Here is a 14,197-nt window from a genome sequence, read left to right as displayed (position 1 = left end):
TTTTAAATATATAAGTTTTATTAAGTTTAGTTACATTCATCAAAGGTTACGAGTCTGAGAAAATTTGCCTCATTTTCGAAAAAAGGGGGAAAGGCCCACTAAAATTTATAGAATCTTAATGAAAACTTTCAGATTCAGCGTATCAGAGAACCCTACTGTATAGGTTCCAAGCTCCTATCTGCAAAAATATAGAATTTTTCACTTTTTGCCAGAAGAAAGATCCCGGATGCGTGTTTATTTGTTTTTTTTTTGTTTTCCCAGGAGCGATCGTGTCGATCCAGTGTGCCTAGAACATCAGTAGAGGGCTCATTCCAATGGATATTAAAAGTTCTATTATTCTTTTTAAGTGACCAAAAAAATTTGAGGTCAATTAGGCCCCCTCCCAGGCCGCTTTTTTCCCAAAATCTTCCGATCAAAATTCTCAGATTGCTATTTTGTTCAGCATAGTTGAAATAACTATTAATTTAAAAAAAACGAAGATTTTCTGAAGCAAGTAAAGAGCGAAGTTGAAACTTAAAATGGACAAAAATTATTATTTCATGGCCTATCTAATATATATCAATAAAACTAGTAAAAACAAACCAACTAATTAAGTTACCCGATGTTTTGAGGATTATAGAGAACTATAGTTATTTATTATTATACGTGAGGGATTCTTATAAACCTCCAGTTAAGGCCTTTGGACTATAGTTATTGCAGTGATACCGTTTTATGCGTAATATTTAATGGTATTCTTGCAAATCTCCAGTTAAGGGTTTCGGACCATAATTATTACAATAATACTGTTTTATACTTCCAAGATTTTCTACTTAAGAAGTGGCGCCAAAATTGCTGTTTTCTTGGAAGTATAAAACAGTATCATTGTAATTATTATGGTCCAAAACCCCTAACTGGAGGTTTGCAAGAATACCTCCCGTATATTCCTCCTACATGCCCCCTTAATAAGCTACGCAGTTAAAAGTCCTACGAACACCAATATAATAAATTATTAGAGGCGTGGTTTTGTTAGTACAGTGCTGGGCTTCAAATTGGATTACCTTGCGTTCGATTCCTGCTTGGTTTTTTTCTTTTTTTCAATCACGGCATTAACAACGGCACTTTTGGTGCCACTTTTTAAGTGGAAAAGTTTGGAAGCATAAAACGGTACCATTGCAATAACTATAGTCCAAAGGCCTTCTTAACTGGAGGCTTATGAGAACCCCTCACGTATACTCCCCCTATAAGCCCTCTTATTAAGCTTCATAAATAATCTTCTCATCTTAAAAGTAAAAGATTATTGTGAAAACAAATTCGCTAAAACTAAAAACTTTTCAACTAAAAATCAAACAAAAATTAAGCTTGAATGATCAACAGCTTTGAATTGAACCTTCAAACTTCACTCTGCGATGAAGCCTGTGTGCTAGTTCTAACGGCGGCAATTGAGGGGAAGAGACGTCCTTGCCCCCTTAGTATTTTGCTTCTTTCTAGGTTTTAAAAAACACCTTTTAGTAGTCATTTCATTGGAAAATGTACTTTTTTCTTTGAAAAAAATGGAGGAAACAACCGAAAGTGCCCTTTATAAGAATATCCTTTCAAGTCAAATTTATAAAAAGCAATTAGGTATAAAAATAAGCTTTAAGTGAGCCCTTAAACAGCCTCTTTTGGTACACTAGCCTTCTAGTTTCTGCTAGTCAGTAGGTGATTTATAAAGCCCTGTCTTCATTATGGCTTTTTCAGGCGAAGTCGGCCGAGTAAAAACAACTTTTTGTTCATCGAAAAACAAACGTTCCTGAAAAACATGTATTGTTTCTTAAAGTATGGATAATAAACTTTTTGTTATAAACTGAAAGTTTTTTGTAGCTGTTGAGGTTGTCTGCAGTATTTTCTAGAGGTGTCTTGTCTCCCCTAGATTGGTGATGATTAGAAATTATATTAAAAAATAAGTTATCAACTGAAAGTAAGGAGTGACATTAAAACTTTTAAACGAACATAAATTATTCCATATAAATAAAAAATATCATGGCAGGGTTGCTTCTACATTACATTTTATTCAAAACCGAGCAAAGATTAATTTAAAAATAACAAAGTTTTTCTGAGGGAAGTAAAGAGCGAAGTTGAAACTTAAAACGGACAAAAATTATTACTTCACAAACTATCTAATATATATCAATAAAACTTGTACAAATAAACCAGCTAATTAAGTTTCCCTATGTTTCTAGGATTATAGAGCTAGTGCTTTACTGAAAACATAAAATAATATAGGAGTTTGGGTACACTAAAAGCAAACCAATTAAGGACAATTTTTACAGAATAAAAATAAAGCATTTTAGGATTTTTTTTTTTTTTTTTTTTTTTTTTTTTTTTTTGTATTACTTCTGCATAACGGCTGAGTTCAATAGCTGGATCTCGGTTTGGTCAAAACACAGAGAAACAAGACACAAACACAGAGATGACACACACACAGAGACGATAAGCTTAATTAGTTGGTTTATTTTTACTAGTTTTATTGATATGTATATTAGATAGCCCGTGAAGTAATAATTTTTGTCCATTTTAAGTTTCAACTTCGCTATTTACTTCCCTCAGAAAATCTTCGTCTTTTTAAGTTAATAGTTATTGGGCATTTCAACTATGCTGAACAAAAATAGCAATCTGAGTATTTTGATCGGAAGATTTTGGGAAAAAAGCGGCCTGGGAGGGGGCCTAGCTGACCTCCAATTTTTTTGGTCACTTAAAAAGGGTAATAGAACTTTTAATATCCATTGGAATGAGCCCTCTACTGATGTTCTAGGCCCACTGGACCGACACGATCACCCCTGGAAAAAAACGAATAAAAACGCATCCGGGATCTTTCTTCTGGCAAAAAGTGAAAAAATTCCACATTTTCAAACAGTTCGTGGTAACGAACTGTAAGTAAGAAGCGACCCGGCTCAATAGTAATCGAAAATCTAAAAAACGTAATTTTGATACCAATAGATACATCAAAAAAGGTCAAATTTTAATGCTGATTTCATATATGTATATAAGTTTCATTAAGTATAGTCTTACAAATTAAAAGTTACACGCATAAGAAAATTTGCCTGATTTTCAAAAAAGGCGGAAACACCCCATAAAAGTCACAGAACCTTAATGAAAATAACGCCATCAGATTCAGCGTATCAGAAAACCCTACTGTAGAGGTTTCAAGCTTCTATCTGCAAAAATGTGGAATTTTGTATTTTCTGCTAGAAGAAACATCACGGCTGCGTGTTTTTTTTTTGTGTGTGTGTTCCCAGGAATGATCGTATCGACCCAGTGGTCCTAGATTATCATGGTAGGGCTCATTCAAACGGAAATTAAAATTTCTAGTGCTCTTTTTAAGAGACCAATAAAAATGGAGGGCACCTAGGCTCTTATTTTTTTTTCCAAAGTCACCCGATCAATATTTTGAGAAAGCCATTTTGTTCAGCATGGTCGAAAATATAATAAATATGTCTTTTAGGATGACTTAATCCCCCAAAGTCTCCGGGGGGAAGGTTGAAAGTTATGAACTTAACCCAATGTTTACACTTAGTATTGGTTATTGAGAAGTATACAGACATTTTCAGGGGGGCTTTTGCTGGTAAAGGGGGGGGGGGGGGGTTCAGGGGTTATGTGGGAGGATCTTTCCATAGAGGAAGTTTTCATGGGGGGAAAAGACACTGCTATGAAGGGGGCGCCGGATTTCCCAGCATTATTTAAAAAACAATCAGAAATTAAATAAAAAAAACAACAAGTTTTTCAACTGAAAGTAAGGAGCAAGATCAAAACTTAAAACGAACAGAAATTATCACTTGTATGATTGGGTTCGCCCCTTAGTCAATCCCTCGCAATTTAAGCCAAAGATTTTTTAGTACTTTCATAAGAGCTATTTATTCTAATTAACGGCCTTTGTTATTAAGGGGTCATTTTTAAAGAATTGGAACTAAGTTCGAACTTTAGCGTAAAGAGCGAGGTATTGCCTAGGGAACGAACCCCCTAATATACGTATTAAAAATGTATGAATACAGAAGTTCGTTACGTAAGTTAATTTGTAAGATACGTATATTTATCACTAATGAAAACTTTCGTAAATAAAATGAAACAACTTTCGAGAAAGCCATTTAACCAAATAAAAGTGCAAGTAATATGCAAATTCTGTTTTAATTATTCATGTGCGGTGAGCCAAAATCAAAACCTGCATTAATCCAAAAAAAATCAAAAATTAAATAGAAAAAAGTTTTTTTTTAACTGAAAGTAAGGAGCATCATTAAAACTTAAAACGAACAGAGATTATTCCGTATATGAAAGGGGCTGTCCCTTCCCCAATGCCTCGCTCTTTACGCTAAAGTTAGACTCTTTCTCACAATGCTATTTTTTTAAAACAATAAAAAACTTTAGCGTAAAGAGCGAGGCATTGAGGAGGGGACCGCCCCTTTCATATACGGAATAATTTCTGTTCGCTTTAAGTTTTAACGTTGCTCCTTACTTTCAGTTAAAAGAACTTGTTTTTTTTATTTCTGCAGATAGGAGCTTGAAACCTCTACAATACGGTTCTCTGATACGCTGAATCTGAAAATTTTCATTAAGATTTTATGAATTTTAGGGCCTTTTCCCCTTTTTTCGAAAATCAGGCAAATTTTCTCAGGCTCGTAAACTTTTATGGGTATAACTAAACTTAGTAAAACTTATATATTTAAAATCAGCATAAAAATTTCCTTGATGTATCTATTGGCATCAAAATTCCGTTTTTTAGTGTTTCGGTTACTAATGAGCCGGGTCACTCCTTATATACAGTTTGTTACCACGAACTGTTTGATTTGTTTTTGTATTTGTTTCGTTTCCAATTTCGTATAATGATTTTAAATTGTCGGCTGCTTTGTTTTATCATTGGCGGCGCAATAGCGTTGCATAAATAAAGAGCGAAGTAGGGGCAATTTCTTATTTATTTATTTTTTTTACCAAGGTACTTCGTATAGAAGGAGTTGTCTTATAAACTTTGAAAGGAGCTCATTCGATTGGAAATTAAAAGTTCTAGTACCCTTTTTAAGAGTAAAAAGTGATTGGAGGGCAATTAGCCCTTCTTCCACGCCCATGACTTCCCCGAACATGCCCAATCAAAACTTTAAGATACTATTTTGTTCAACATAGTTGAAAAGTTCAGAAACTATGTCTTTCGGAATGTCACTCCCTCCGCCCACAGTCCTTATAATCCCCTATAATCTTGCCCTTTCCCTTGTCTCATAACCTATAAGCCTTTATAATTTTAGCCATGATTTTTTTTTCGATATTATAGGAAATAGGAACATTAAGTTTGAAATAAGGATTGTTTTCACTAAAGTAAAGAATTTAAAATACTCGGGAACAAAATACTATTTTTTTCCTGCTGGACATTAAGCTCCACAGTACACATATACTATACCATATATTATTTTCTTGTTTTCTATACATTTTTGATAAAAATATATAGAAGACTTGAAAATGGGTATGGAGAAGCATGTACTAAATGATGGACTACCACTTTCCTCTTGATATTTTTGAACACTTTATAACAAAAGTCTTGCGGCAAAATCATCGGCAAATTTAAATTTTAATTCTAATTTAAAGTGGATTAAGTTTCAATTTATTTAATTTTAATTAACCATGTTATCCAGTATATTGTTTGAGTTAGAAATTTTTAAAACTAAAAATATCTAAATTTTTAAATATCTAATAATCTTATATTATATATCATATATTATGTGTCTCTAATAATCTCATATTATAATAATCTTATATAGGCTTAAAATATCTAATAATCTGTTTGGTTCTTCTTAATCTTAACGACGATTTTGAGGGTCCAAGGCCCAAGCTACCGACACCCGAACGAAGTCAGCACCATTTGCGGGAACTAAAGGCCTGAGATCCAATCCAAACGAACCGGGGGCCATCGTTCTCTTGACTGAGCAATTGCGTGGGCCAAAGGCCTAAGGAAAACAAGGTCTATTTGTGCGGGCCAAAGGTCTTATCTGCCACCAGAGGAACGAGAGCCGTTTGCAATGGCTGGAAGTACAGGGTTACTTCTGGTTGAACAAAGGCAACCCAAAGGCCCGCGAAGCGGTCTTTTTACTAGACATGGAATCTGTGAAGCCGGCTTTTTTTCTGGTCACTAAAAGGGTTATAAAACTAAATACAGCTCAAATATCCCAGGAATTCTCACTGTTTTAATTCATTCCGTTTGAAACAATCAAGATAATTTTCAAAATTTTTGAATGAAGTAAAATCAAAAGAAAGAACTTCGAGTAAAAAGTGTCCTTTTAAAATACCACAACGAAAGTGAAAGACTTCAAAATACTTTTAAGAAGGAAAAACGGGCCTAGAATTTGATGCTATTATTTGTTGCTCAACTGATTTACAGGCTAGATCGTCAATTGCATTTCTTTGCTTTTACTTGGTATCCACGTATTCGTATGCACTAAATTAAGTAAAACAGAAAAGTGCACATAGTTACAATATACCCGAACAAGGAGAGAGAAGAGGGAAGGTTTTTCCTTTGGTGTCAAAGAGATTCATGTAGAAGTAAGTAGGAAGTATAAAAAATAAAACTAGCTTGGGGTGGGGTAATACAATAGACAAAAGAAAGTACCCCATTTCTTTCAAACAGTACCTGAGGGTGCCATAAGAGAAAACCTAAGAGAGTAAAAAAAAAAAAAAAAAAAAAAAAAAAAAAAAAAAAAAAAACAGACTACGTTTGCAACATGGATGGGAAGGATGCCAACAAGCAATGCACACATGGTTTGATTGCGGATACCCTTTCAAAGGTTGTGGTGCTTAAAATATTACAACATGCGGTAATATAATCCTATGATCAATAGGGTCTAAGGGCAAAACAGCCTTTCATCAAGTAGTCTCTCCATTTACCCCACATTTTTTTTCTTCGAGATTTGGGCAGATAAGTTGGGCAGGCAATTCTAACTAGCCCTTCAAATTTTATTTATGGAATAGAGAGTTTATTACTTCTTTGGACTAATATTAACTACCAAAAGTAAAAAATACAGAACCGGCCCCTTCTTTCTTAGGGGCTCGTAGGGATACGAGTGACCTAGAATAGGGTGTAAAATTAGTGAGAAAAACACTTCCAAAACAGACCACTCCACCCAAAACGTGAGATACACACCTCTTGGGGATTCTAGGAAGGCAAAGTGGTAGATTAGAAATAAGTAGCACTCAGTAGAGAATGAAACATCCCACAGTTCCAAAGACTCAGTATATCAAAACACTGGCTTAAAATTGCTACTTCTACTTTTTCTACTTCTATCTTTCAACCTTGTCGAATAGTTGACGAGATAAAATGGAAAAAAGAAATCACGTTGGCTCCAATACTTGCTTATCAAATCCCATTCGAACCTTAATCAGCCCAATTATCCATGTATTCTCGGTCCCTAACCCTATTTCAAGCTCTCCCAAGAAGCAAAGAAGGGGAATACCACCAGAGACCAGATTATTTAATGACTGTTTAAGACAACTCAATTAGTTAAGAGATATTACCCGGAAGAAAAAATTGTCTGCAACAATGTTAGGACAAACTTAATTTTTGGATTTTATTTTCTAAACATGTTCATAAATAAAGAAGTCTTGCTAATTATCTTGAGTCTAGATTTATACCCTGTTCCTTAGAATTAGGTAGCAATCTACCACGTTACCTAGGTAATACAGAAACGGCACAATTTAGAAACACTGGCACAACCACATCACCACTATACACATTGCTACCAGTGCCACTTCACAACGTGTTTGTAAACACAATTCTAAAACCTTATTCTCCCTAGATTCTTTTACCACATTAAGGACCCATCTAGGATTGGATCGGTCAGAAACTTCAAAAAATGGGAAACCTGTAGCTCAATGTGGGGCTTCCTTATAACCAAAAAAACATAAGGAGGGTAATTATCCCAACTATTCACATCATCTTTAATGAATTGTCACTACACACTAATCAAAGTCCTATTAATTTTTTTCTTTAGGTCCATTTCTAAAAAAAGGTAGATAATACGGCTATGGACCTTACAGTCCCTACCAGCGGTGCTGATCTCCGTATCTTGGCCCTTCAGCCAGGATTTGCAATGGGGGGTTGGGGGCCAACCATCCTGTGCTCTCACACACCCTTCCTGTTTACATTCCCCAGATTTCTCCAGGTACCCATTTAAAGCTGGGAAGACTCTGGCTAAGCTTACAGAGTCACGCCACTGGCCCCTGTCCCAAACCGAATAATTGAATACACTATTGAGTACACTTTAGATCCATTTCTCTGAGGATAAAATGGCGTTGATAATGCATTTTCTACGCTCTAGATATTATTTACTGAAAATATTAAATATACTAATATTTAAATATTACAAGCTAATACTTAATAACATTTATTTCCCATTCGTTTTAGGGGAGATGTATACATTTAACTATAAAAATAACTAACTAAGGAATAAGTTACAGTTCTGCAAAATGAGGTAATATGTTTGCAACTTTCTACCATGCTGCCATGATGGGGATGAATGTATTTAATACTGTTACCTTTCTTTGTCACATTTTCTACATATGGCTTGAGGATCGTCGCTAAGGCGGACGAGCCACCAAACCACATAAACATCTTGTTGGGGTTTTACATTCTTAGCACAAGTTATTTTTTTTTTATCAAAGAACATTTCCAATAAATTTTTCAATCCGTTCCAATTGGGCTCTTTTCCTTCGCTTTGTCCGAGAGCAAGAATGTGCTACTATGCACCAAAAATACGTTAAGGACACAGAAAGATGCGTCTCTTGCGAAAGCTGTCGATGCATGTTGGAAAAGGCGTCTTTTTGCGGAATGACACAAAATTAAGAGTTAAACTAGGAAACACCTTTAGCAAGGCTCACTATATCTAAGCAAAAAATAATAATTGCAACGCTCTCCGAAATCAGTTAGAACGAGTTTACCTGAAAAGCTTGTGGACCACATATTTGCGAGCAGTTTGACCAAGGAGTTACAAGCCACTCAAAATGAAAATTATGAATATGACCTAAAAGATATATAGATACGTAGATAGATTTGTTCATATACAATAAACAAACAATAAAAAATAATAAAAGTATGTACATCATCACATAGCACACACAAGAATCTATGGTCGGAAATGCAGGAAAAGAAAAGAAGAAACTCCTAAAAAGGATTAAGAACCATAGATAAAAACTAAGCAGTGAAATGAGAATTAGCTGTCCCCCACTGACTACCCGCCAAAAACCAAAGCGAAGTCTCGCGCATAACAAAGTCCCATCATTTTTTATGCAACTCTGAAAAAGTTATGCCAGCTTTGCCTCTCACGGAGACTATCGGTCTTAGCTTTACTCTGATTAACCCTGTTTCTCTAGTTTTTCATCACTTCCGCCAAGTTAATGATTCAAAATTCAACGGACCCCAAAAACTAAAAAAACAAAAAAACAACAAAAAAAGTAGAGCAAAGGGGAAAGTTCCATACATAACGAAGTCCTCTCATTGTATACAACTGTGAAAAAGCTCTACAACTTTCAAACAGTTCGTGGTAACGAACTGTTAGTAAGGAGCGACCCGGCTCAATGGTAACCAAAACTGTAGAAAACAGAATTTTGATACCAATAGATACATCAAAAGAATCAAGTTTTAATGCTGATTTCAAATAACTAAGTTTCATCGAGTTTAATCCTACCTATCAAAAGGTACGCGCCTGAGAAAATTTGGCTGATTTTTGAAAAAGGGGGAAAGACCCCCTAAAATTTATAGAACCTTAATGAAAATAACACCATCATATTCAGCGTATCAGAGAACCTTACTGCAGAGGTTTCAAGATCCTATCTACAAAAATGTGGCATTTTGCATTTTTTGCCAGAAGAAAGATCACGGATCCGTGTTTATTTGTTTGTTTGTTTGTTTGTTTTTTTTGTTTGTTTTTTTCCCAAGGGGTGATCGTATTGACCCAGTGGTCCTAGAATATCGTCGGAGGGCTCATTCGAACGGAAATTAAAAGTTTTAGTGCCCTTTTTAAGTGACCAAAAAATGGAGGGCAACTAGGCCCTCTCCCACGCTCATTTTTTTCCCTATGTCACCCGATCAAAACTTTGAGATAGCCATTTTGTTCAGCATGGTCTAAAATATGATAACTATGTCTTTTAGGATGACTTAATCCCCCGAAGTCCCCGGGGGGAGGGCTGAAAGTTATGAGCTTTTCCCAATGTTAACATATAGTGTTGGGAAGCATACAGACAGTAGAAATGACCCTATTGATCGTGTCACGCACCCCTGCTGCCACCTACAACTTTTTTTAACACCATATATTAACACGAGAACCACGTGGTTTATGTTTTTTTTGTCAATGAGAATTTGAAAAAACAGGAATTTTGTCAATTTTATGTATGTTTTCTTGGATGGTTATGTGTGTGTTGGTCGATTTATTTGATGTTTTTCATGGATTTTTAATGGTTTTTGTCAGTGAGAATTTGAAAAACATGAATTTTGTCACATTTATGGATGTCAACAGCAATTCATGTCTGTTTAATGGTTTTTCTCAGTGAGAATGAAAAAACAGGAATTTTCTCACTTGAAAAACAGGAATTTTGTCAATTTTATGTATGTTTTCTTGGATGGTTATGTGTGTTGTTCGATTTATTTGATGTTTTTCATGGATGTTTTATGGTTTTTGTCAGTGAGAATTTGAAAAACAGGAACTTTCTCACATTTATGTCTGTTTTCATGGTTTTTGTCAGTGAGAATTTGAAAAACAGGGATTTTGTCACATTTTAGGATGACAACAGCAATTCATGTCTGTTTTATGGTTTTCTCAGTGAGAATTTGAAAAACAGGAACTTTCTCACTTGGAAAACCATAAACCACGTGGTGCTGTCACGAGTCAGAACACCTGTGCTGTCGACCTCAATTCACCTATCGTGAATCAATAATTCCCCTTAGAAACAACAAATTAATTTTCCTTTCTTGACAGATCAATCAATCAATGACATCATCTGTCAGACTTTAAAAATTTTCACCTAGAAACATTTTTCCAGGAATAGATCCAAAATCATTAATGTCTTTGCCTCGGGAACAGTTCTACTGGTCGAACTCCAAAGGATATTAATAACCAAAGGCCATGGAAACAATTAGGCAAGAAACATCTTAGCGATGATTTGTTTTAGCGCGCGAGAAGGTTTCATATTAATTTGAAATGAGTTAACACAGAGATGACAATAACAAAGTAACACGCTGAATTTACGTTTAGGGATTATTTGGGCGAAACAGTTTTAGACAGGTTATTGAACTATTTCGGCGAAACAGATAGAGACATTTTAAAAGAAGATTTTGAAGAGATTTTGGAGGAGGTTTTGAGTGTGGTCGTTATAATACACAAGTTTCATTTGAACAGTGTTGTGAGGTCCTCTAACCCAACCCCAAAGGGTCCCAATCCTCCTACCCCAACCCCGAAGGAAGCCCCCGGTCCTCAAAGCCCCCCAAACTCCCAAAGGGACACCGGCGCCCCCAAAGACCCACCCAGACCCCCAAAGGCCCTCCCCAGGCCCCCCGGCTCCCCACTGGCCCCCCCCCCCCGGACCCCCAAAGACCATCCCTGTGCTCCAAAGGCCCTCCCTGTGCCCCCAAAGGCCCTCCTCCGGTCCCCAAAGGCCCATCGAGCTCCCAAAGGACCAACGGGGTCCCAAAGGCCCTCCACCGGCCCCCCACTGCCCCAATGGCCCGCCCCTGGTCCGCAAAGGCCCCCCAGGGCTCCCAAAGGACCAACGGGGTCACAAAGGCCCTCCACCGGTCCCCAAATGTCCCATCAGGCACCCAAAGGCCCTCCCCGTGCCCCAAAGGCCCTCCTCCGGTCCTCACAGGTCCACCGGGCTCCCAACGGCCCTCCCCCGGTCCCCAACTGTCCCCCAGGCCCCCAACTGCCCCCCCGGACACTCACAGGTCCCCCACGCTCCCAAAGGGCCACCGGCGCCCCCAAAGGCCCACCCCAGACCCACAACAGCCATCCCCGGGCCCCCCCAAAGGTCCATCGAGCTCCCAAAGGACCAACGGGGTCCCAAAGGCCATCCACCGGTCCCCAAATGTCACCCAGACACCCAAAGGCCCTCCCTGTGCCCCAAAGGCCCTCCCTGTGCCCCAAAGGCCCTCCCCGGCCCCCCTCCTCCTCCTCCTCCTCCCACCTCCTCCTCCTCCTCCTCCTCCTCCTCCTCCTCCCTCCTCCTCCTTCCTCCTCCTCCCTCCTCCTCCCTCCTCCTCCTCCTCCTCCTCCTCCTCCTCCTCCCACCTCCTCCTCCTCCCCTCCCCCCCCCATTCCCTCCCCATTTTTTATACTTTTTTTGTGCATTGAGACACAGAACGATCCCCTGCCCCCGCCCCCTCCCCCTCCAAAGGTCTGATTTTTTCAAAGTTCATTTTGAATTTCTTTCATTGAAATGCAAGAGTTGGAATATTTCAGTAGTGTTTGGTTGTGGTATACCTTGTCACAGTTACATTTTCTTGATTTTTCAAAGTTCATTTTGAATTTCTTTCGTTGAAATGCAAGAGTTGGAATATTTCAGTAGTGTGATGTTGTAGTTTACCATGTCACAGTTTCATTCCCTTAATTTTTCAAAGTTCATTTTGAATTTCTTTCGTTGAAATGCAAGAGTTGGAATATTTCACTAGTGTGATGTTGTAGTTTACCCTGTCACAGTTACATTCCCTTAATTTTTGATAGTACATTTTGAATTTCTTTCGTTGAAATGCAAGAGTTGGAATATTTCAGTAGTGTTTGGTTGCTGTTTACCATGTCACAGTTACATTCCCTTAATTTTTGATAGTACATTTTGAATTTCTTTCTTTGAAATGCAAGAGTTGGAATATTTCAGTAGTGTTTGGTTGCGGTTTACCTTGTCACAGTTACATTTTATTGATTTTTCAAAGTTCATTTTGAATTTCTTTCATTGAAATGCAAGAGTTGGAATATTTCAGTAGTGTTTTGTCGTGGTTTACCTTGTCACAGTTACATTTTCTTGATTTTTCAAAGTTCATTTTGAATTTCTTTCGTTGAAATGCAAGAGTTGGAATATTTCAGTAGTGTTTGTTTGAGGTTTACAGTGTCACAGTTACATTTCCTTTATTTTTCAAAGTTCATTTTGAATTTCTTTCGTTGAAATGCAAGAGTTGGAATATTTCACTAGTGTTTGGTTGTGGTTTACCCTGTCACAGTTACATTCCCTTACGTTTTCAAAGTTCATTTTAAATTTCTTTTATTGAAATGCAAGAGTTGGAATATTTCAGTAGTGTTTGGGTGCGGTTTACCATGTCACATTTATATCTTCTTGATTTTTCATAGTTTATTTTTAATTTATTTCGTTGAAATGCAATAGTTGGAATATTTCAGTAGTGTTTGGTCGTGGTTTAAATTGTCACAGTTACATTCCCTTTATTTATCAAAGTTAATATTTAATGTCTTTCTTTTTTAGGAAAGAGGTGGAATATTTCACTTGTGTTTGTTTGTGTTTTACCTTGACACAGTTACATTCCATTAATTTTTCAAAGTTCATATTGAATTTCTTTCGTTGAAATGAAAGAGTTGGAATATTTCAGTCGCGTTTGGTTGTGGTTTACCCTGACAAAGTTACATTTTCCTGATTTTTCAAAGTTTATTTTGACTTTCTTTCATTGAAATGCAAGAGTTGGAATATTTCACTAGTGTTTGGTTGTGGTTTACCATGTCACAGTTACAATTTCCTGATTTTTCAAAGTTTATTTTGAATTTCTTTCATTGAAATGCAAGAGTTGGAATATTTCAGTAGTGTTTGGTTGTGGTTTAGCTTGTCACAGTTAAATTATCTTGATTTTTCAAAGTTCATTTTGAATTTCTTTCATTGAAATGCAAGAGTTGGAATATTTCAGTAGTGTGATGTTGTGGTTTACCTTGTCACAGTTACATTTTATTGATTTTTCAAAGTTCATTTTGAATTTCTTTCGTTGAAATGCAAGAGTTGGAATATTTCAGTAGTGTTTGGTTGTGGTTTACCTTGTCACAGTTACATTTTCTTGATTTTTCAAAGTTCTTTTTGAATTTCTTTCGTTGAAATGCAAGAGTTGGAATATTTCAGTAGTGTTTGGTTGTGGTTTACCTTGTCATAGCTACATTTTCATGATTTTTCAAAGTTCATTTTGAATTTCTTTCGTTGAAATGCAAGTGTTGGAATATTTCAGTAGTGTTTG

General features: G+C 36.7%; 1 protein-coding gene across 3 annotated transcripts in view; it reads right to left on the bottom strand.

Moving 5' to 3' along the window:
- LOC148942708 (protein madd-4-like) overlaps nucleotides 1-14,197 on the bottom strand; it is a 305,059-nt gene that overhangs the window by 48,876 nt on the left and 241,986 nt on the right. For all 3 annotated transcript variants that reach the window (XR_016143070.1, XM_089102254.1, XM_089102253.1), the window contains one exon: nucleotides 8,926-9,008. Coding sequence is in view for 2 of the 3 variants with exons in the window: in XM_089102254.1 (XP_088958380.1) it covers nucleotides 8,926-9,008 (83 nt within the window). In the remaining variant the exon portion in view is untranslated. The remainder of the gene's footprint in view (nucleotides 1-8,925; nucleotides 9,009-14,197) is intronic.

This window comes from Artemia sp. Qi Xiang Cuo, chromosome 16 (assembly GCF_049724085.1).
Source record: "Artemia sp. Qi Xiang Cuo chromosome 16, ASM4972408v1, whole genome shotgun sequence".
Lineage (NCBI taxonomy): Eukaryota > Metazoa > Arthropoda > Branchiopoda > Anostraca > Artemiidae > Artemia > Artemia sp. Qi Xiang Cuo.
Note: the sequence above shows the minus strand (reverse complement) of the source record. Positions and strands in the feature narration are given on the sequence as shown.